This window comes from Musa acuminata, chromosome BXJ2-7 (assembly GCF_036884655.1).
Source record: "Musa acuminata AAA Group cultivar baxijiao chromosome BXJ2-7, Cavendish_Baxijiao_AAA, whole genome shotgun sequence".
In the NCBI taxonomy this organism is placed as follows: domain Eukaryota; kingdom Viridiplantae; phylum Streptophyta; class Magnoliopsida; order Zingiberales; family Musaceae; genus Musa; species Musa acuminata.
In genome coordinates this window covers 35,442,335-35,465,452 of record NC_088344.1, presented here as the reverse complement: position 1 = coordinate 35,465,452, position 23,118 = coordinate 35,442,335, and the positions used below count along the sequence as shown (strand labels likewise).

At 37.0% G+C, this 23,118-nt stretch overlaps 3 protein-coding genes and 1 long non-coding RNA gene across 6 annotated transcripts; 2 read left to right on the top strand and 2 right to left on the bottom strand.

Moving 5' to 3' along the window:
- Positions 1–2,176: 2,176 nt before the first annotated feature.
- LOC135617844 (uncharacterized) lies at positions 2,177–4,750 on the bottom strand. Its single transcript, XR_010488871.1, has 3 exons — positions 4,620–4,750; positions 3,741–3,859; positions 2,177–2,372 (listed from the first exon to the last, which is right to left on the bottom strand). It is a non-coding gene; the product is annotated as an uncharacterized LOC135617844 (long non-coding RNA).
- A 127-nt stretch (positions 4,751–4,877) lies between these two features.
- LOC135617842 (putative metallophosphoesterase At3g03305) lies at positions 4,878–10,204 on the top strand. 2 transcript variants are annotated; one of them, XM_065118522.1, is made up of 5 exons: positions 4,878–5,373; positions 6,991–7,232; positions 7,622–8,947; positions 9,051–9,196; positions 9,511–10,204. In XM_065118522.1, exons 1-5 carry the CDS (start codon positions 5,076–5,078, stop codon positions 9,542–9,544), a joined length of 2,046 nt encoding a protein of 681 aa, XP_064974594.1. In that variant the 5' UTR covers positions 4,878–5,075; the 3' UTR covers positions 9,545–10,204. The 2 variants fall into 2 exon arrangements, with proteins under 2 accessions (XP_064974594.1, XP_064974593.1); XM_065118521.1 differs by having other exon boundaries at positions 7,622–9,196.
- Positions 10,205–10,352: 148 nt separating this feature from the next.
- Positions 10,353–14,986, top strand: LOC135617843 (uncharacterized). Its single transcript, XM_065118523.1, has 4 exons — positions 10,353–11,096; positions 11,878–11,936; positions 13,136–13,317; positions 14,688–14,986. The coding sequence occupies exons 1-4, from the start codon at positions 10,898–10,900 to the stop codon at positions 14,761–14,763; spliced, it is 516 nt and encodes a 171-aa protein (XP_064974595.1). The 5' UTR covers positions 10,353–10,897; the 3' UTR covers positions 14,764–14,986.
- A 1,195-nt stretch (positions 14,987–16,181) lies between these two features.
- LOC135617841 (uncharacterized) lies at positions 16,182–22,467 on the bottom strand. Of its 2 annotated transcripts, XM_065118520.1 has the most exons (7): positions 21,998–22,436; positions 20,134–20,205; positions 19,320–19,387; positions 18,183–18,330; positions 18,013–18,096; positions 17,365–17,451; positions 16,182–16,532 (listed from the first exon to the last, which is right to left on the bottom strand). In XM_065118520.1, the coding sequence occupies exons 1-7, from the start codon at positions 22,241–22,243 to the stop codon at positions 16,527–16,529; spliced, it is 711 nt and encodes a 236-aa protein (XP_064974592.1). In that variant the 5' UTR covers positions 22,244–22,436; the 3' UTR covers positions 16,182–16,526. The 2 variants fall into 2 exon arrangements, with proteins under 2 accessions (XP_064974592.1, XP_064974591.1); XM_065118519.1 differs by lacking the exons at positions 16,182–16,532; positions 17,365–17,451 and having other exon boundaries at positions 17,466–18,096; positions 21,998–22,467.
- Positions 22,468–23,118: the final 651 nt, after the last annotated feature.

The window sequence follows — 23,118 nt, the reverse complement described above, 5'->3', positions numbered from 1 at the left end:
TGTCAATGTAATTTTTTAAAATATAAATATTAAAATATTAAATATAATTAATTACAGAATTAATCTATAAATACAGTCGACAAAAGCATGCGCGCTTCGCAAGTGCCACATACATGACGAGGGATAATAATAACAGTTTGAAACGGAATTCAAAGACGCAGGCAAGCGCGAAGAATGACAGACGGGTAAGTCATTGACCGAGACAAAGCAGGAAAAGGTTAATAGCATCAAAATATTACGCAACATCAAGAACGGGGAAAAGAAAAGACGAAGACCTCATCCTTCCTTCGATGGGATTTAAAAGTCAGCCGCAGCTCAGTTTCAAGGTAAAAGCGGATAAAGGAATTTAAAAATCCTGTCACAGCACACCACACCTCATTTAGGATGGGTTGAGTGACGAAGGAGGAGACGAGAGCAAGGAGAAGGGGAAGGAGGGCAAAGAGTGGCACGATTACTAGCGGTAGCAGTAGCACATGTGTGATCAAGAAGCAGGAGAGGAATGACCATCATTATATTCCAGAAACAAACAAAGGCAAAAAGAAAATGACAGACCAATTGAACATTAGAACCTCATTTCGATGGGTTAAGACGTATTTTGGACCTCATTAAAATTTGAATTGTCTCGACAAAATCTATCAAATATGAATCCGCTCATTTGCTTTTGATAATCATATCATCTACATAGATCCTAGTGTTTCTCTGATATTTAAATATTTTGTTCATCGATATGTTACGTCTATATTTTTTAACCCAAATAACATGATACGATAATAATATATGTCTTGATCAATGATAAAAGAGGTGTATTCTCAATCATATGGTGTCATCCTTATATGATGATGTCCCGAGAATGCATCTATAAATGTGTGGAGCTCATAACCTTAAATAGCGTTAACAAGTTGATCGATCTTAGGAGAGGGTAGTTATCCTTCAGACATATCTTGTTAAGATTGGTATAATCAACATATATCCTTCAATTTCCATTAAGACTTTTTAACTAGTACAATATTAACTAGCCATTTGGGGGGAGGGGGGGAGGAGGGATACTGCACCTCGACAATAAACCTCGCTCATAACAGCTTATCTACTTCATCACTAATCACCTATTAGCGATAAGAGCAAACTTGCAGGCTTTTGCTTCAATGGTCAAGCCTTGAAGGATATGTTCAGGTGGTGTTGGGACACGTTTGAGGTGATTCCCGATATGTCTCTTCGTGACCATATAAACACCTCAGTATTCTCCCCACAAAAATCTATGAGTTGCACTCGCTTTTCCTTAGAAAGTCGCCTCGATCTTGATGACCTAATTGGGATGGGCTTTGTCCAGGGGTGCCTCAATAAGCGACTCCATTGGGATGAACTTTGTTCAGGACTTTCTCCATGCTTTGTCCAAGGACTTAGCAGAATTTTGAGGGTCCATTATTAGTGATGCCTCAGGTTGGATCCTCTTCGATAGAGAAACCGTCATCAGATAGCACTAGCATTACTCCCTTAAGTTGCTTCTCAATTTTTCGATGCCGGTCCTTATTGAGAATTTCATCACCATGTGGTAGATCAACACCACTACCCTCAGCCTATTAAGTATGAGACAACTTATGATTATATTGTATGCCAAGGGGATATCAACCACCATAAATTTGGTCATCATCATTTTGATGTAAGGCTCATCTCCAAACATGACATGTAGGCTCATGGTCTCGAGCGAGGAGATGGAGTCGCTAATGAACCTTGTCATTAAAAAGTCATAAGGGTGAGATTATTAGCCGAGAGCCCAAGTTTTTAAAAAATCGTTAAAATAGAGAATGTCAACAAAACTACTTGTGTCGATCATAACCCTCTTCACTCGAGAGTTAAATCATTTTTATGGAAACCACTAGGGCATCATCGAGGTACTCTGTCTCCTCTTCCTTGAAAGTTATTTCTGAGTCATCTTCAAACTTTGGACACTTTTTAATGGTAGCTTAGGTATATGCTTTGCGACCCGAGGAGCTATCTCTTCTCGAGATAGATCCGTTGATGATGACATTGATTTTACCTCTTCATAGACCGTTGAGGTTGCGGCGAAGGTTCCCGGTTCCTTTGGATGAACCTCCTGAGGTGCTCCAAATAAATGAGTTCCTCGATTTTCATACATACTATATCTATACATGCAAAATACTCAAGAAAGGTTGGTGTCTTACTAACACATGATTTCATAAAAAATCTAAGATATAAACTATATGATACAATTTTTGGAATTATAAAGCTCCATACCCAAGTATTCATCGGTCTTTCAATATTTTCCTAATGCCCATCTCCTCATTCTCACTGTCAGAATGATCAATATATTCTTTAGATATTGGCTTCCTATAAATATCTGCAAGGTTTCGTGACTGCAGAAGAAAGCAAGTTAAGTAAGTAAAAGAGCAAGTTAATTACTGGGATATTATAAGTGAACATGATTAATACAAGAAACTGCATATACTAGTAATGATGTTGCCAGCTTCTACATTTGACCATTATAAGCAACAAGAAAAGAACCATCGATGCAAATTTTAGTCTCATCTAAAATTGAATTATAAAGTTCTTCAAGAAGATAATAAGATCATACATAAAATCCACCAAAAATTGTGTAATTTTCTTGAAGGAAATCACAATTTTCACATCAATTTATGATTCCCCTTGTTTCACTAATTCTAGCTTCAATAACAATACTTCCTACATGTAATATGAACCCCAACTTATCTATAATAAAACAATGCCTATCAACCTTAGCAAGCACTGTAATTACTAAATTATATAGAACCACATAGAAGTCCTAGATGGTCGACCTAGAACACAATTAAAATTTGATCCAAGAGATGAATAAAAGTCAACTTATACAATGAAGAAGTCTGTAGTGTCACTATTGCTTCTTTAAACTTTTCCATCACTTACGAAGAGAGATTAAGATGTTCTTCATAAAAATATCATAAAAAAAGATAATATAATAAGTGGAGACCAACCACAACAATTATACTTATGCAATAATCATGCATAATTCTTCAATTCCTCTATTTTATCTGAAACAACATCCTCCTTTTAGTAAGGTCCTTTTGCCTTTGATGGCTATAAGAACCTATGGTAGTACTGTTCTACTCAAAATAGAACTTCCGATCAATTTGAAGCACCAAAACTCAAATATTATTTAAATCTCATTTAGCATATCTAATATAAGAAATACACTTAATTTAAGTAAACCAAAATCAGACTACATAAAAAATATTACGAAATTATAGCAGCGCCTTCAGACTTATTTCTGATCTTGGATCATAAGGTATGAATAGTAAAGTTTCAAAGGATCCATCTAACAAGTCCAAGATAACTGAAACAAAAAATCTGTACTACAAGTTATGCCATCTGAAAGCTTGCCAGTTACAATATTTAGCAACATCTGATTTTGCCAGTTAAATGTTCAAATTCATGGAACATCAATTTGTCAACCAATCATGCCCATGGATTACCGGGTACACGAGAACACAAACAGAAATATGAAGAGAAACTGCAAATATTGGTAGAATTTGTCTGTAAGTACCAACTACAACCAACTACATTCTTTTTCCTCTAGGTTTACCAGATCTGTACTCTCACAGGATTAACTCATGAAGCATAAGAATATTCAAGAACAAATATCTCTTACAATCATAAATTTCTTAAAAGGGCATCTAAATTAGCATTTAACATTCTTTTTCAGTATTCAGAACAAGAGAATCATGTTATACCATGAAGTTCCACTCTTCACTAGCATACAATCTGGAATGAGATATATAAGAATGAGAATTTGAAGGATCATATACAACTTCAGCAGCAACATTTGATTTGACCATGACTGCAGCTTTCCCTGACCAAGAAAAGGAACATTTTAGTTAGTACATACATCTCAATTATTTGTATGATTCTAATTATTTTGTTGATAGGGTAAAGGTAAACAGGGAGCGTGAAGAAGAGCCACAATTCTAAAAGAGAACAGAATATAAAGGAATAGGTCGTCTTTTGTTTTCTTGTCAGTGAGCTGATGACCTTCTTAAGCTGAAGCATATTAAGGTTTGGAAGGAGTCAATCAAACTTGCCAATGACATCACATCATTGGCCATTTATCTAAATGTAACTGCTCCTCTTAGACATTGAAGCACAGCATTTATCTTGACTTGGCATTTAGGCATCCCTTAATTGATTCGCATTTAGAGATACCAGAACTTTTCCAAGTGTGTCTTTTAAGACGTTCTTCCCACACTAACTTTTTTCCCTTGTGCAATCTCCAAACTATTGTTTCTTCAATTTGAATATGACAAGGTTTTCTAAGATAAAAAGTCTCCAAAAGGATGTCATACAATAGGCTAAAGAAAATGCATATATTAGTAATGACGTTGCAGGCTTCTAGATTTGACCATTATAAGCAACAAGAAAATAATCATTGATGCAAAACTTAGTCACATCTGAAATTGACTTATGAAGTTCTTCAAGAAGAGAAGAAGGTCATACATAGGAAGAGGTGGAGGAGGAAGTGGAAGGAAGAAGAGGCCGCGGTGAAGAACGAGGAGGAAGAGGAAGAAGGAGGAGGAGGAAGGATGAAGAAGAAGAAGAAGAGAATAGGATATTACCCGGTAGTCGTCGTCGTCGTCGGCAGCTGCGGAAGAGAAGGGGAGCGGACGACGCTCCGCTCGCGATTGGGGCTGGACCGCGAGCAGCGGAGACGCGCTTAATTTCTTGGATGACCGGACCGGACCGGACCGTCTGAAAAAGGTCGGGCCCGCGTACCGGTTCATACCCGGACCGGAAAGTGCCGGTCGGCACGCACTTGTAAACGTATACACTGCCGTCTCAAATACAGATGTAACGGCAGAGATTGCATCATCACAATCCATTAGGTTGATCTGAGACATGCCGCCACTGTAGCGAAGCCTCCTGCTTGCCCCCTTCTCCATTTCCCACCATGTCAACGTGGGAAGGCTTCCATTGCTTCAATTGTGGATCTCATTCTGTCCAAAATCTTCTCTTTGGTCTAACCCACTTCTGTTGCTGGCCATCTTCGTCTTCTTCGCACATCCTTCCACGCCATGGACGTGGCTAAACGGTGGTTCCTCCACCTCCTCGCCATGGTTTTCGTAGCAATATTGGTTCTTCCGGTCTCTCGATCCTCCCCCGAGTCCGAGGCCGAGGGCCGGACGAGGAAGCCCGGGGGGAACGTGATCGAGGTGGAAGGGGAGCCCAAATCGGTGGTGTGGGTGGTGCAGCTCTCCGACCTCCACTTCAGCGTCCACCATCCGGAGAGGGCCTACGACCTCCGGCGCTACGTCGGCCCCGCCCTTGCTATGATTAATCCGTCCCTCGTCCTCATCACCGGCGACCTCACCGGTGACTTCTTCTTTCAAATGATCTGTTTCGTATGCTCTTTGGATCTTTCCTGAATTTGTTCTCTGCTTCCAGTTTGGGGAAAAAATGTCATTTTGATGGTTGTTCCGTTTCGTTCTGGGTGAAATTTGCTCTCTCTTTCTTGACCCTGATGATTGTGAATAGCCATCGGAGTTACCTTTCCTCTGATTTGTGGTTCATCATGAATTCATGCTTATCGGGTCCTTTTTGCCTATATTTGCTTATATGAACGTGCTATCTCCCTTTGGGGTAATCTTTATGGCACGATATATAGATCAGACTAAGTGTTTTCTTTCTTCAACATATTAGTGAAATTGGTGAATGCTCCTTTCTCAACATCATGGTTCCTGAAAAGTATTGCATATTTAACCCCTCAAAAATGTCAAATTGTTGCGGTTGACAACGAATGGGATATTGGAAAAAACATTAAATGCAGCAAGAGCTAAGAAGCAAGGACATGACACAGGACTAGTTCCTTTGGCTCTGATTTTTCTAGTGGTCAGGACTCCAGTAAAACTGAGCTCAGTCTGTTGATCGGTATATGTTGACAATCGAGGCTCATTTGCATTACTTTGTTGGACCATTTTCAGTCAGTCAGTTAAATTGCTTAATGGTGGAACTTTCTTTTGAGATTAATTTATTGGAAGAAACTTCTAGGAATAATAAAGAAAACAGAAGTTCTTTCACCTGGTCCAGTGGGGCATTGCTGATACTCTACAAGGGCACATATTGCACATGTATGCACCAGTTAGCCCAAGATGGCATTGTCAAAACCTGTCATCCTTGGTATCGGATATCATGAAGTGCAGAAATGAGTGAGTGGGAAAATTGAAGAAAGAAAAGAAAATTAACAAGAAGAAGACATAATATATCTGCTACAAAGCCATAATATATCCCTCATGTATCAAAATTACCAATAAGTTCTTCACTGATTAATTTACATGTGCCCATCTTCTTCTGTAGAAGATGAAGAGAAGATGGTTGGTTGAAACCTCAACACAGGACAAAGGATTTCTGGAGATTGGCAAGATTGTCGATGGGAAAGAAAGGGGAAAGAGTGGGGAGAGGGAACACAATGAGAGAAAGCTCATGGTGCTTGGGGAGATGTAGGATGGGAGGCAAGGATTTAATAAGGACGAGCTGGATTTTATAGATCCAGCAGTAGAGAATTAATAACTCAGTTCCTTTATATTCAAGATGGAAAGAAACCCAATTTCTGAAAAACATGTGTCGAACTGTATTGAATAGTTTGGTTCAGTTCGATTTTGGGGTTTTGTCGATGTTAACCTGACATCTCTTGAAGGTTTTAGAATATCAATTCATCTGCATGCAAAAACATTTTCTTTAGCATGGTGATTTGAAAATTTAAGTAAATGATATGAGAGTTGATGTTTTGGTACCCATATTCTGTTCTATTTTCTTGTTGTATTATTGTGACTTGATTACAGTGTCATGTTAGAAACCTAAAACAAATTGAAAATATAAGAAAGAGTGAGTAGGAACTCCTGCATTTTTTTAAGTAAACAAATTAGGATTTTAACATTTAAAATATAGTTGCTATATCTAACTAGAGCATATTTGTATCTATGTATATCCCAGATGGAAAAAGCAAAGATTTATTAACCATGAAACAAGATGAGGTAGAATGGATAGAGTACCAGAATGTTCTTGACAATGTCATTCAAAGAAGTGGACTTAACAAGGAAATCTTTTATGACCTCAGAGGGAATCATGATTGCTTTGGGGTACCAAAGGCTGGTGGTGCTTATGACTACTATCAAAAGTACAGTATAAATGCAAGATTAAGACGTGATGGCAACGTCCAAAGCATCACATTGCAGGTTTGTTGACTAATCATCATTATCAGCATTCATCATCACCTTTGAGTCACTCTTTTCCTGTTTACTTTTGTCATGAGCATATGCAGATTGATGAATCCACTGGTTTCTTGAGATTCCTCATGTTCCGTTGATGGCTTAGCTCTGTTGTCTCCCATCTGCACAACATAGGAGATATTATTCTCACAAATTTAACTAATTAGTCTATTGAAAACATGGAACATAGTGAATATCCATATATTTGCAAGATATCAATCATCTAGATATTTAAACATGTTGGTTTTGTACCTTTATCCATTCAGACAGCATAAAATTTGATAACATCTTACCTACATATTTATATGGATGTTTCCCCCTAAACTCTAAATAAAGAAATTTCAATTCATATGCAGAATGGTGGATGGAAGCATCTTTTTGTTGGCTTTGATGGTACAATGGAAACTGGTCTTCGTGGCCCAACAAACTTGTTTGGGCATCCAACAAACCAATTACTTGCAAACATAGACTTGGAGCTTTCACAATGGGATGCTGAATCAACAATAACAAAAATTGCCTTTGGGCACTTCCCTTTGTCTTTTTCAGCATTAACAGATGATGGACAAGGTCTTAAAGATGTGTTCCTTAAGCACTCCTTGTCGGCTTATCTCTGTGGGCATCTTCATACGAAGTTTGGCAAGAACTTAAAACGACATCATCAATCAAATCATCCGACAAAGTATTATCAGTTCAACATTCATCAAGGATTTCCAACTAACATGGATGAACAGAGTTGTTCAAGTACTAATTCCAGCAAAGAATTTTGGGAATGGGAGATGGGCGACTGGAGATGGAGTAGAGCTATGAGAATATTGGCTATTGATTCTGGTCATGTATCATATGTTGATTTAGATTTCAGATTAGGGTCCAAGGAGACTATTATATTACCTACTTTTCCTTTGGACTCAAGGTTCATGCAAAGAATTTCATCTGTCCATGATTTCAAATGTCAGCCGAAGAGAGGCTCATCTTACGAGCTGATAAGAACCCTGATATTTTCAAGAACTGAGATTGTGTTAGTTTCAGTAAAGGTATATGATACACGGCCTGAAACTCCTACTGTGGTACTAGATTCTTCCATGAGAAAGATTGAAGGGAATGGATCTAGAGGAGACCTGTATGTTGCTCCATGGAACTGGAGAGCATTTGAAGACCCATCTCCTAGCCGCTATCGGCTGCAAATAGAAGCAATAGACATTTTTGGCAAAACTAGTTACAGTGACTCAAGGCCATTCTCTATTAATGGCCTCACTGCACAAGTTAGTTGGACATGGAGAGAGTTTTTCGTAATGGGTTGCCAGTGGGCCTCCATTTACTGGCCTGCTTTTTGGTCTGCCCTCTTGTTTCTGACCTCATTACTTCTTGTTCCACAAGTTTTACTTCTGTGCTGGAAGAAGAATTACTCATATGAGTATGTCAGACCTAATTTTGCTGGAAGGAGTCTGAGGGAACATTTAGTTGATGGCGCATTTTTGGCTTTGATGGAACTCCCTAGGATGACTGTAGTATGGTTTGGTATCCTTATGTATTTGCTTTACTTGTTATTCTTCCCTTGGTTCTTTGGACATGTTTTCACTGAAAGAGGCATTGTGGCTTATATGACTTATCAAGGTTGGTTTGTCCCAAATTTTAACAAAAACACTATGCTCCAGTATCTAGGGGTACCTGATGTCATGGTCGTGGTATTACCTCATCTTTGCTTTGTTGTTTTACCAACTATTTTAGTTATTGGAGCAATGGCTGCAGAACGAACAACATATCGAAAGTACCATCTCTTGCTCTCAGGGAAAAAGGAGGATGATTCTTTGGAACATAACTATGGGCAGACAAAGAATGCCAGTTCTTGTGATTCAAATTGCATATGGCGTCGACGCTGGATTAGAAAGTTTCTTTTTCTTGTTACTGCAGTCATTTTGTGGAAGCACTGGAAGGTAAAGTTGCCTTATTCTTTATTTGTTCCAATTCTTGAAGACTAACTTGTTCTCTAAGTGCGGTTTGTTGGTCCAGGCCCATCTGGCTGCAAATTGTTGAACTAGGATTTCGTAAAGAAAAAAAGTGTTTATATGAAACTAATAATATAATTGTGTTTTGACCTCTGCCTCCAACACAGAGACAAGTTGTAGGACCTTTTATTTTTTGTGGAACTTGAATTTCTTGTACTTACAACGGTCCTATAGCTAAAATATAGTGATCAGTTGACTATGTGAACGACTTCCACTCACTGTTGCTTTTAATTTAATTGCAGAATTGCAGAGCCTTGGTCAGGGCGTATGACATGAACCCGTTTCTTAATTCCCCTATTTATTGCTTCATGATTCCAGTGCTGTTGATGTATGCCGTGTACAAGACTTGGTCGCCTTGATGAAATTTGGTCAGCATCTTGGCAGAAGGGGAAAGGTGAAGCTGTTTTTCTCAGTTTTCTTCGATAGATGGAGTATTATATTTGTAGCATGCCAAATTCAAGATTAGAGATATTAGAAACAAGGAAGATGACATGAGAGAGCAGAAAAATGGGTCTGATATTTCGACTCTATTCTCATATCTTGCTGAATGAACCTTTGTTCTTGTATTGAGCTGTTGTTCTGGTAGACTGTTCAGGATGGAACTACACCATATCCCAAAGGATCTCTCTATGTTTTGTTATTGCAGAAAACAAAGGTCTTTTTTCCATCAACATCACAAAACAGTCCGATATATTTCAACAAGTGTTGATAGGATGACACTGTAGGCTATGGCATCTTTTGTCACTGATAATATACAACATTGAATATAAGTCCTTTCTGAGTCTTCCAAGTTTGATCTAATAGCAATGTACTATTTCTTTCCTTCATTGATTTTGTGTTGAGGGATGAGCAATTTACTATAGGACTTAAATATTGTTGATCTAATTTTTGCCCATGTACTTCATTTTTGATATGAAGTAAATCTTGCTTTCCATATGATGACAAGTTTTTGTGGAACTTGAACAGTATGTGGTACATATAAAAAAGTCTTCTTGTGGTCAAATTTAGTGCCAGGTGATACTTGTGCTGATGCAGATGGTAGTCAACCACAGCAAACTCACAGAATTCTGAATCATAGCATTTGATGTCTAAATTCTTCTCAAGCATTCAGCCACACAGCTCAACTACTCTAGACAAATGCTTTGATCTGCAAACTAGATAATTAGTTCTGTGAAGTTCTTTTGACTCAGTTTCAACTTGTTCAAGTTTGAAGATATCATATTGAAACTACATGCACTGACATCTCTTCGGTAAACTATTCCTTTTCACTAGGAAATCAACAAGATTACCTGTTATTTTTGTTCATCAGTTTCACTGCAAAGTTCATCAATCATTCCTACAAAAATAGGGTTACCTTTGCACTGATCTCCCATCCTGCTGCTTCTTTACTCCTTCGCTCGTCTCTGTTCCTTGCTTCCTCTTCCCATCACTGTATGTAGTCTGTTATGAAAGCAAATGACGGTACGTTATATGACTTAAGTTCGACTTTTTAATACAACGTACGTTATAAACGTTGATAATATGTTATGAAAGCAAATGACGATACGTTATATATAATATATCGGATTATGAAGGTTTCAGGTTGTCTTTTATACCCGTCATAACCGTCATCTGAGACGCTGGGGAAAGATGCTCAGGAGCGAGCCTAGCGGGCGACAGATGATTCCACACTCCGCAACCCTGCGTTGTCTCCTCGTCCTTTCGGTCGCCGGCGCCATCCTTGGACTTGGAGAGCGCCTCGGGGCCAAGGAGTGCGAGGACTTGGGGTTCACGGGCCTCGCCCTCTGCTCCGATTGTAACACCCTCGGCGAGTACGTCAAGGATAAAGGTACATCCTCCTCGTCTCGATTAGGCCCTTACCTCTTCTCTCTCTCTCTCTCTCGCTCCCGATTCGTACCCGCGCTGCGGATTCGCGTGCATCTTTCGATCCCCTTCTTCCTTTTAGTCGGTTCTTGATGTCGAAAACATAGATCAGAACAAACCCTAGGTTCTGCTGCGATCTTGAAGTGCATGTTTTCTATCATTCTGATTTCTTTCTTTTTTACATGTATCACCTGTAGATTAGATTGTTTTGACAGTTAGAATTGGTTTGCCTTTTGGTGATTATTACATTGTTTATTTTTTGGCTGAGGACGTGGGACGGTTGGATTTAGAGATCCATGGTCATAAAATCTAAGAAAGTGTTTTGTTGATTATGAGTTGTCTAACTCAACCCTCCTCTTTTAGTAAATTAAAACACATACCAAACATGCACAAGGTATATAATTTCGAATAATACCATTCGGTATGGGCTGTACCGGTCCATCAGCTGATCGGTACATGAACCGCTCATTACCGGACGGAATGGAATATATATATATATATATATATATATATATACGTATACCGCTCGGTATACAGTATCGTACCATACCAAGCGAACGTCGAAACTCTGGTACGGTACGATATTTCAATCCTTGGTTGGTACTATCTCAATTCACAAAATTGTAGCTAGTGACATGTAATACATGATGACTGATATGCATTAAAATATCAGTAAAACAAATCCTATGAAGTCAGATGCTTTAGAAAGATGATTTGCTAAGTGTTTCATTAAATTTTGACTGCAGAATTGGTATCAGATTGTCGTAAATGTTGCTCAGAGGATTCCGACGATTCCTTAAGTAAGGTACATGGTACAGATTAATCATCTTGCTCCTCAAACCTGACAAATGTGAGGCTTGTGCCATTAATTGAATATGCACTTTATTTTTTGTTTGCATTTCTTGCCTATTTTCCCTTTTGATCGTTTAACGTTCCTCAGATGATTCACATTCAATGGAACCAATCTTTTCGCTCTAACCTAGTGAGCTAAGCTTCATGTTAGGTTGCATAGTATAAAGTGGTATCAAATTGATGAGGAAGCTTGTAGCTCCAACGGAGTGGTCTCTAGATGCTTAATATTGAATGATTAAGATATATTCCATATATATCATGACAATTTAGATGCAGTGGCATCAAAGGTCACTTGGCAGGATGTTACCTGATGTTCTCCTTACTAGATATGCCTCCATGTAATTCATACTGTCTCACAGGCAAGGACTTGTTTGATGATATTACTATGCTGTAACAAGTCTGGTAATCTGATACTGACTATGCTCTCTGTAATAAATTCCTTGAATGAGTTGAATTATTGCAAATCTTGCATTACGTTTTTTGAGAAAATAGAAGTTTTTTGTTTGTTTGGTGGTACATATAGAATCATCTTGGTGTAACCTGAGAAGCCTTTTTAAGAAGAATAGAAAAGTTGACATCATAGCAAGATTTGAACATGGAACCTCTTCTAGAGGAGGAAGAGGGGTTAAACCCAGTTAGTAGAACTGTAGATGTACCCTGAGATTGGGCAAATTGTTGTCTGCTATATGAAGGGAACTTTGAACAACTATTGTTTTCCTCTTAGTGCCATTCACTATTGTCTAAAGTAGTGAATTGTTTCTTTTAGAACTTTTTTACAAGGCTTTAATACTTATACTTATCTAATAAGTTTAATATGCCACTATTACACAATGAATTTCACCCCATTTGATGTTTAAATAAGAGCTTTAAAGCAAATCTAGAAAGTTCAGAATCATTCTTCTCTGTGCTATGTAGCATTTTATCAAGACTGAACAGTCTTGATTGGGAATTTGTGAATAAAAATTTGTGATATAGGCACGAGATTATTGTAGAAAATTAAGTATAATTTGTGAATAAAATTAGAATTTGCAAATCTAATAGTAGTCATGCATATTTTTTCTCCTAAAATCAGCAAAACATGATGGATCGCTGGAAAAATAGCAAATTCTCCTTCAATTAATTGAAGTGTGGCTAACTTCGAAACAACTGCAGGTTACGTTCTCGGGTGCAATTTTAGAGGTATGCATGAGGAAGTTGATGTTCTATCCTGAAGTTGCAGCATTTATAGAAGAAGAGAAAGATGAATTCTCATATGTCAAATTCAAATATGCTTATGCATCCCCACCGAAACTTATCATGCTGGACAGTGAGGGTAATGAAAAGGAAACCATAAGGTCAGTTCTAAGAATGCTTCTTTAATTTTTTTTGTGCCTCTTGAACTCTTTTTGAGAGATCATCTGTTGCATAATAATATTGAGATCTTACTACATTATATAATATTGGCATATGGTAATTTCACCATTTTAAGTTATTCTGAGATTTTTTTACTAATGAACATGAGAGGATTCAAAGCCGTAGTTTGCTCTTGCATTTGTACAATTTCCATCATTTCTTTCATATGCTTTCTTGCAATAATTAAAGTGTCAGTTGCTCTCTCCATGATGCCCAACCATTGGAATGTACTATGTACCGGCACTGATGTTGTGCATGTGCCCTACCATGCACCATCACTGACTCTGTGCTGAGCTATATGTTGGCATGACATGCGTGTCCCATGCCTCATCAGCCTTGACACAGTAAACTCTGGCTGGTACCTATAGCGCAGATCTGACCCATGGTTTTTTTTACTTTCCTGCCCTAGATTTTGCACTCTATATTCCACATTCCACTTAATTTTACCTTGTCGAACTTCACCAATCTGAAGACTATATGTACTTAAAGTCTGTGTAATTTAGCCTTCTGAAGAGGGATCATCTCAAAGATGACTAGTCTTGATTTAAGTTGGAGGGACCTTGTGTCTATTATGATGGTATTAACGCAGTCATTCTTGTTGTTGTACTACAAAAGAGGAAGAGAATTTAATTTGTGGTTTCTTAGTGTGACTGTGATCATAATCATTAATGGCACCAGGAAAGGCTAGACTAGAAGGGCAGACAAGAGTTACTGAATATGCTTTCTACTAATATTTTTGCGGTTGTGTGTTCTCCCCTACTGTCAAGTAAGCTATTATAATTGGTGTAAATTGTTTTTCTGCTTCTTATTCCTTTTAATATAGACAGTTCCCATTTATCTGACAGGAAATGTATCATCATTGACTAACTGGCAATCAATCCGAAAGTGCAATTTGGTTCTTATTTCATATTTTTACTTGCCTTATTGGGAGCCTTACAGTTTTCCATTACTCCCAAAACTATTGGAACCTAAATCCTTATATCCAAATCCACTTTAGTGGTTTCATGAGTACATCCAGAACTCCAGGTTATTGCTGATTTTTTTGGCTAGATGAAAAGTATGATGCTTGGAGTTTCCTAAGCAATTCAGCTAATCTTTGGCAGACTTTAAACTGACTCTACGATGTTGGCATACGCCCTACACTGAGTATTTTCTTGTAGGTGTATATATAGCCATTTGAGGATCTCTAAATTATCATCTGTACATAGCGGTGATAAATATTAATCTGTCAATTTTATGCAGAAACAAAGTCTGCTTTGCTTTTTATGCGATGCATGTATTACTTATGTTTATTTCTCCTGTGCATTAACAGAATCGACAACTGGAAACGTGAACACATTCAGCAATTTTTAAAAGAAAAAGTGAAGCCTGGCGTAACTGTAAGCTGAAGGTTCCATACATCATAGAGTTTTGGCATTGACAAAGGACATACGACTTGTTTACATGCTTCACTCACCAGCTCTTTGAGTTTCAATAATTACATAAGATTTATTGCATATTTCCACTATAAAAGTAAGAATGACACTGGTAACTACATCAGTAATTTTTTTTGTTTTGTTTTTGTAGTAATCAACATCTTCCAAATCTGCAATGCTTTTTATTCAGTATTCATGAGTATCGTACGCATCCTATGAGTTATCATTTGTATACTGAGGTTCAGCAAATTATGCTTCTTGGTTGCAGTTCTAATTCTAGAATGACTCAAGCAGCACCATAGCAGGATGCTCTTTTTAATTTAATCTATTTTGATTGGACTGCTAAACCAAATTTTGATATTTTTATTTTTTATTTTTGTTGGATAATCTTGCTGGCTTAAGCCATAGTTTGTTAATAAATTTAGTTCTAAATTTTAGAATAATGGATGCATGTGTTCTAAATTTTAAAATAATATTACAAGATTTTTTTGTGTACTCTTGCCCGTGCTTGATGTGCATTCTAAATTTTAGAATAATGGAAGCTTAACTGGAGAAGCAGGGAAAGAATTACATGGGAATTACTATCAATCAGTAGGGCCAAAGTCATGGCTTTCATGACCTATAAATAAAGCCGTCACTTTCATTTAAACCTGAGCATTTGTGTATTTAGCAAATAAATTATGTATTAGGTTATGGAGAAAGCGACTCTTAATTTAGATAATATGGATTTAGAGAGCAAGTTTTTCTTTCTATAGGTAGTGACAAAGATGGACTTCAATCGCAAAACCTTCCTCTATGTAGTCAAGATCTAAATTTATTTGAACCCTCATCTTTAGTCAAGTTCTTTAACTTAACTGATATTTTCACAAATTTATTGGATGAAATTTAAATCCTCATCTCTTTATTAAGTGAGTTAGACTTAGAGAGCAAGTTTTTCTTTCTATAGGTTAGTGGCAAAGAGGATTTAAATTTCATCCAATCAATTTGTGAAAATATCAACAAACTGATATTTTCACAAATTTATTGTATGAAATTTAAATCCTCATCTTTTATTGAGTTAGATGAAAATAAATTATTGAATGTGACTTTGAGCCATCAATCTAGAGTATAATCTTCAATTTCATCTCACACTAATCCATAGAGCAAGTTGTTCCTTCAAATCTTAAGCAAGAAAGAGGCAATCACTTTGGAAAACTTGAATATCGAATCTGATTTATGAGCATCTTTTAAGCGAAGATCAAAACACACACCTAGAGATCAAGAGAGCGTCATTTAATCCAAATAGTAAAAAAGATAGTGCTTGTGAGTAGAAAATGTTAAACCCCCCAGCAATATTACAAAATGTGCTAATATTGTGAGATTGGATCAGGTTGCCACATAAAGGTTTCACATTGAGCATAACAGATATTGGAGGATACTGCATTTCAAGAAAATTGTAGAGCAAACCCACTTCTGGGATGTGGCAGGACAAAAATGCACAACCAAAAGACATGAGAGTTTCATATTTACATTTTCCCAAGGGATTTGTTGTTCGATATCTTAACACAACGAATGCATTCACATTGGAACACAAATCACATTCTTTCCCGCTCCCAGACCATCAATTTTTTTGATGATTTCATAACCTGGCAATCAAGGTGGAGAAAAAAAAGGAGATGAGCTTCATAGCTCCGAAAACAATGAGAGATCTCCTTTTGATGCATGTTGCATGAAACAAGTTGATTCACCACAAACTCCTAGACCTGCAAAGAAATAATAAGGTGGCACGTTAACTCTCACGAAAAACCAGTAGATAAGAGCAACACTATCAATAAATCCAGATTCCACAAGAGTTGCAGTCTAAACCATTTTACACCACCTCCACTTTATAAATCTGGATGATTAACCTTGTTTAGATGTCATTTCCTCAAAGTAATTTTCCACAATTAACATGTCATTAGTTTAGTGATTGCACACCACTAGTACCATCTGCGTTATTTGAATTTGCAGGAATGCTCTTCTACTCAAGTATTAACATTGCCAAGTTTCAATTTTCCTCCATGCAAAAACAACAGCAATTTGGTCAATAACCTGGCTTGCATTAAATGAAGCAAGAACTTAATCCATGTCATTTAAGTATCAGACAAGTCAAATGAATGGGGCTTTACTTGTGAATATGTGATAAATTGGAGCCTGGATGGTACTAATTCAAAATCTAAATTGAGGAATACATAGGTATTCTCAGGTGTACATACTTACAGAAAAAATTCCATTGCTTTAAAATTTACACCATAAGGCTTATCAATATACTGAGAGGTATGCATTTATCCAGAAAATCCAGTGTTTTAGCAAATAATAATAACATAAAAGCATCAGTCATCTTTGATGTGCTAGTACGATGCTAGTTCCAGTGCAAAAGGGTATATGCCAGCCAGTACGGTATGGGTGAGATCCTATGTCATACATTGCAAACCTATCACATTGCTAAATACATGTTGACCCACACCCTTGATATGGCATAAGAGTGGACATACTTCGACCCATATGTCTCGACACACCAAATTTTCCAAGAACTTTAACATATTTAAAGCATACCTGCCGCCTCCTACGGCTTTGTATAAAGTAGCAGGAACGTGCGATCACATAGCACGGTAGGAAAAAGCCAACGAACTGGAGAGATACCTGCAAGTAAATGACTAAAGATTTTAGATTTCTCAAGAAAAAAATATAACAGCAATGGGATACGAAACCATAATAAACATTTGAATAGCATTCATGACATAACTTGCACCAACACAGATCATTACCTCAATGGCACCAGATTTTGCAAGGTCAGAGAATTCAATCTCAAATGATCATCTTCTGACTTATTATTTATAGCATCTTGCTCTTGTTCAGTAGCCGGCACTCGTAGGAAATAAAAATAGAACCATAACCTATTTCCTAGTGCACATGAACAGAAGAACTACCATTCCAAACACCTAAAATAACACTGCAAGGCAACTTCACTGCAACTCTACTTTGAGGAAATAAAATATATAAATTATTTTTTCAGTTTCCATAAGGAATATGTACAGGATGGACTTAGACTGTTGTCTATGTAGGATTTCATCCTACTAGAAATTATTCTAGTTGGGGGGAAAAAAGGAAGTGAGCAATGTGATTCTTCATGTTAAGAGACACGTTGGCAGTAAGTTCTATAACATAACATTGATATTTCAAAAGATAGAAAAAAGTTCTTACATTGAACAATGCCGATATGTCCTGCATCAGTCCAACTTCCCTCGACGAATTAAAAATTTGTCGAACAAGCAACAAAAGCATCAACTGTAAAAGACCACAAACCATTTTAACTTCCATGCTTCGTAGCTACAAGTAAAATATACTTTTTGTAATACAACAATAAAGCATACAATTAAAGCAACAGTGCGGCAACAGGCAATTCCACTGGCACTTGCAGCTGCATAATCCTCATATTCTGCATTTAGTAACTCCTGCTCTGCAGCAGTTATGGCGAGAAAATGGGAATCACGAAGATCAAACCGTGAACCCCAACTTTGCCTGACAAAAAACAAGTAAAAGATTAGGCTCATGATTGAAGAATCATGGAAAGGAAATAATATCTCATTATCATGTAAAGTTGATTGCCAAACAAGTGCATTCAAATAATAAGGCTGTAATTCTTCAACTCAAGCAGTGGGCTTTCTGATCACATAATATGGTGCTTGGATTTATGTAAGATGGAGGTATAATGTATTTTATTGACAAAACTGCAGCCACCCAAATCCGATTATAATGTCTAACAACTTGTTTGGGAACTTAAGAATCTTCTCTCTTGTCCTAGATGTGGTCATGATGCCCTTAAGTTTTTACAATATTCACCAGATATCTTCATGCTAAATCCAACAATAAAAATTAAAAAGAACAGAACAAAAGAAGTGGAGGCACTGTCACCAATAGACAACACACTTCTGTCAGAATTGAAATAGTCTAACAGGCAAAGACCACGGTAGCCCAACACAGCATGTTGCAAGTAAAAATTCATTTACCTACAACAGAATATAATTCAACTAAAATTTATATAAAACTACAGAGTGGAGCTATCAAAACTAGGCAGAAACTTTGATGTAAATTGTCACTAATCATTGGGATCATGTTGCTCCATGAGAAAGTAAAAGATCAGTGACAATCAACACCATATAGAAGGTTTAATAGCCAGATCTTCTTATTCAGGAAAATGCTCTTGCTTTTAGTTTGTGACAAATCTTGTCATGAAACCTCTTGTATATGCTTCTGCCTGGTTAACTGCATATAGAAGTCTTGGCAAGAAAACTTTGTAAATCCTTTTTGTGGGCAAAAACTACAAGTTATCTGTTCCAACATAATATCAGTTATTTGCTATAGACAAAATAATTCATAGTAGGTGCTGAAGCCACCTAACCACACATTTCTTCACACTGATTCTGTGACTTCAAAAAATTCATCTGATTTTGCATGGCGTAATACTCTGACAAAAAAATAAAAAAAATGAGATCATTGTCAAGAAGTACCTGATGTCAATAGCAATTACATCGGGACTGGGTCTGCTTGGGGGAACAGAATAATTTGGGGCAAAAACCTGTAACAGCAAAGCATTCCAGTAAATGCTTTAACAGCCAAAAAAGAGACAAATAATATGATAATATAAAGTAAGCAAGACAAGTACCACTTATCAAGGCAACCACTTAACAAGACAAATACCACTACTTTGTGCCTTCTAAACAAGATGAACCTTTATGACCACTCATAAATATGTATTTAACCAAAAGAGGATGTCATCATGATCATCAGGTACTAGTCACATATGAATCACTATCCTAAAGTATGCATGCTTACAGTAACAGTCATTTGCCTTATTGTTATTTGGGTGGCTCGTATACAGAAATAGTTATATGTGGTCTGACTCTGTCATCAGCCTAGCTAAAGCATATACCTTTCTTGAAAGAATACCATTTTGGGTATTCAATGAAATCTCAAAGTAGGAATGGCAAACGATGGTTCCTCCATTCTGTGGTTTGCAGTGAAAAGAAATTGTTTGACGCAGGATAGAGTTGCAGAGAGGTGTTTGCAGCAACCCAAAAGTGTGATTTGTTAGATTGAAATTGAAAGAGGGAAGCAGGTCCAGGTTGGCCTTGCTGTGAAGATAATCAGCATAGCCTGAACTTGCACAAGTCTGTTGGAAATAGACAACTGTAGGAAACTTAGCTACATCTAAGTTCTCTTTTTTTTTTCTCTGAAAAAGGGGAGGGGGAGAGAGAGAGAGAGAGAGAGAGAGAGAGAGAGAGAGAGAAGAGGAGGATGGAGATCAGCATCTTTAAGCCCAACCTGGTTGCAGATTTCACAAGTGATATTCCCTTTCTTATTGCACCATTTCTGAATACATTTCCTGTGGGCAAACTGCAAGAAAAAACCAAATAACAAGTCAACCAACAATTGTCATTGTAATCATACTTGACCATGATGTGAAACAAAAGAATATTTACAAATCCTACTTTCCAGAAGCTCACAAGATTGAACAACAATAAAAAAATTGACTGCCTACTGAAACAAAAGCTCCATTCACAGGTAGATAAAGAAGAATAAGATACAGGAGAGATAGAACTCCAACTGTCTCGGTTAAAAGAAGGCATGATATCACTATACTGAGAGTTTGTTTCATCAAAAGAAATTACTGAGAGTTGGCGGACTGCAAAGGAACCTGACAACCCACTTAATCTGACAAATACATTAGAATGTTAAACAGTTCATATGAAATCAACGCACACAGTGAACAATAATGACTAACATAACCTTTTATTAGAGAGAGCTGCTTTACAAGTTAGTAAACAGATAACTATCAAACTAAAAGTAGCTCATTTTTCTAGTAACACAAATAACTGACCTTGGTCCATCTAAGTAAAATCAAGGTCATAAATTATTAACGTTCTTTGGCATTTCCTTCAATTGTTTCTTTTAAGCCACTTTGCTCTAAAATTTCTGTAACATGGCTACCGCACAACAGACAACTCTCCTTGCATGATGTATGAACTTCTTTTGTGTGTCAGCCTTTCGTAACTTTTTCTAGGATACTTGGTGCATCATGTTCCAGTCCTAGTAACTTTTTCTAGGATACTTGGTGCATCATGTTCCAGTCCTAGTAAATTTACTTTCAACAACCATTTTGTAATTTTTTTTCCTCAGGTAATGCTATAGGGTTCTGCAACATTTAGTCAATCATCCTCCAGAACCCTGTTCGACTGGGCTAGTGGTGTTTCCCTCAACAGAGTTCTGGTGGGAAAAGATATGTGCAGCCTTGGGGACCTTACAGCTTTCTGTTGTCTAAAATATATGAACACCAACATAAAACTGAATTCCAAAGACAAGCATATTCAATACATATGAAAAACGATAACATTGATAGCAGTGCCATGGGTTGCAATCGCCCAAAACCTCTGCTTGTCCGAAGAGATGTCGAACGCCAATATACATAAAGCTATTTAGTGCAAGCACAGTATGATGCATGCGTAGATACAACCTCTAAAAGCATTAAAAGGGAAGAAGAAAATAAAAATCATGTCTTTCAGATTTACCCCCTCCATACAAAAAATGGTACACACCCTCTACATGTATAAAAAAATACAAATACAAATAAGTTTCACAAGAACCAAAGTTATTACCTCCGTAAACATTTTGGAAAAAAAAATTAAATGGAAACCTTATGTCGCCCTTTACCTCAATTAAAAGCGTCAGACATCTACAGATTTCGTTTTAAATGATAACTACAAAATTAGGAAAAAGATAAAGATCTCATACATTGCAATCAATATCAGCACTAAAACGGATGTCAAAACTTTCATAAAAATATCATATGCGAGTAGGACATGAAGCATAAGGAGATGTAACATTCCAAACAAGTTTTGAGATTTTACAGTTACAACAAAAAAGCCAAGCATCCTTTGCATGTGTAGAGGAAAAAGATTACTACAAACAAAAACAAAAAATAAAAACTCAAAAAGAGGAGAGGAAAGAAAGGAAACTCTTTTGAACAGAAATATTACTTCATCGTTAGCTCAGAAGAAAACTTAAAGAATTTTTAATTAAATGGTTTCAGAAAACAATGTTTAGGGGGAAATAAGATTTGCGAGAACGAGAGAAGCAAATGTCCCTTAGGAATGGTAGGAGGGAAGAGAGAGGGGGAGAAGGGGAAGACCTTGAGGGTTCCATTACAAGCGCAAGGGGTTTCCATGTCGCACTCGTCCCCTTCCTCCTGGCATATTCTGCACTCGATCATCTCACCTCCCTTCTTCTTGTGACCGGCGATGGCCGTCCTGCTTACCGAGCACCCCTCCTCCACCGCCCCGCCGTCCGCCTGAGGAGAACCGCCGGGATTCACGGGCTCGAAGCACGCCGCCGAGGCGATGATCCCGTCGACGCAGACCATGAAATGCCCTACCATCTCTCCTTCTGGTTCTTCTACAATGCTTGCTCTGTTTCAAGAACAGAGGAGAAAGCAAACAAAATACGAGATAAAAAGATGATCTTTTTAATAAAGGGGACAATAGGAAAAACAAAAAAAAACCAAAATACCTAAATTACCCCTCCGCTCACTGATCTGATGTGACCGTATTACCCTTACTTACCTAAAAAGAACTTTTTTGCTAGCAAGATTTTCCAAGACATAATGATTCATTGAAATATTTTAAATTAAGATATTAAAAATTTGAACATTATTATGTTGGTGAGAAATAGCACTACAATTGTATCCTTTTGTCTCCAAATTAAGATTTAAATCTAGCAGTAAAAAAACTATAATATTGTTTATTTTAGTATTTGTTAGGAATCTACTTCAAACAACCCATGTTTTGAAAGATAAAGAGAGGTGCTAATATCACATATAAAAAAAAAAATCAAATCTTTTATATTTAATAATTTATTAATCCCAATTTCTTATTTTTTAACAGAAACATTATATATGTAAAATCTAATGGGAAAATCACTCCAACAAAAACCAATTAAGACTAATATTTTCTTTTTATTAAATTTTAATATTTTTCTTTACAGGAATAACATAGGATTGTTGGGAAACATTATCCTCTTAATTTCTTTTTCCTGTTATTTAAATTATAAATTGTTAGGAAAGAATATGGTTTGGTGTGTGGCCTTTAATGCATGTCTAACGGTAGCTATGTAAATTTATAAGGAGAAGAAAGTTATTATGTAGTAACAGCAGGGACTTAGCCTTCACTGGGATGGGAAGTGGGAGATGCTGCCATAATGACATCAATCTGTGAGACGGAATTCGGAATCACCAAGAGCTCTTAGCCTCTCTCC

Excerpts from the sequence above, each read along its gene's own strand:
- LOC135617842 (XM_065118521.1), top strand. The coding sequence starts at position 5,076 with ATGGACGTGGCTAAACGGTGGTTCCTCCACCTCCTCGCCATGGTTTTC. Across the intron at positions 7,233-7,621 it reads TCCAAAGCATCACATTGCAG|AATGGTGGATGGAAGCATCT; the intron begins GTTTGTTGACTA and ends ATTCATATGCAG. Across the intron at positions 9,197-9,510 it reads TTTTGTGGAAGCACTGGAAG|AATTGCAGAGCCTTGGTCAG; the intron begins GTAAAGTTGCCT and ends ATTTAATTGCAG.
- LOC135617843 (XM_065118523.1), top strand. The coding sequence starts at position 10,898 with ATGCTCAGGAGCGAGCCTAGCGGGCGACAGATGATTCCACACTCCGCA. Across the intron at positions 11,097-11,877 it reads CGAGTACGTCAAGGATAAAG|AATTGGTATCAGATTGTCGT; the intron begins GTACATCCTCCT and ends TTTTGACTGCAG. Across the intron at positions 11,937-13,135 it reads CCGACGATTCCTTAAGTAAG|GTTACGTTCTCGGGTGCAAT; the intron begins GTACATGGTACA and ends AAACAACTGCAG.
- LOC135617841 (XM_065118519.1), bottom strand. The coding sequence starts at position 22,243 with ATGGTAGGGCATTTCATGGTCTGCGTCGACGGGATCATCGCCTCGGCG. Across the intron at positions 20,206-21,997 it reads CTTGTAATGGAACCCTCAAG|TTTGCCCACAGGAAATGTAT; the intron begins GTCTTCCCCTTC and ends TTTTTCTTGCAG. Across the intron at positions 18,097-18,182 it reads GCCGCACTGTTGCTTTAATT|TTGATGCTTTTGTTGCTTGT; the intron begins GTATGCTTTATT and ends GGTCTTTTACAG.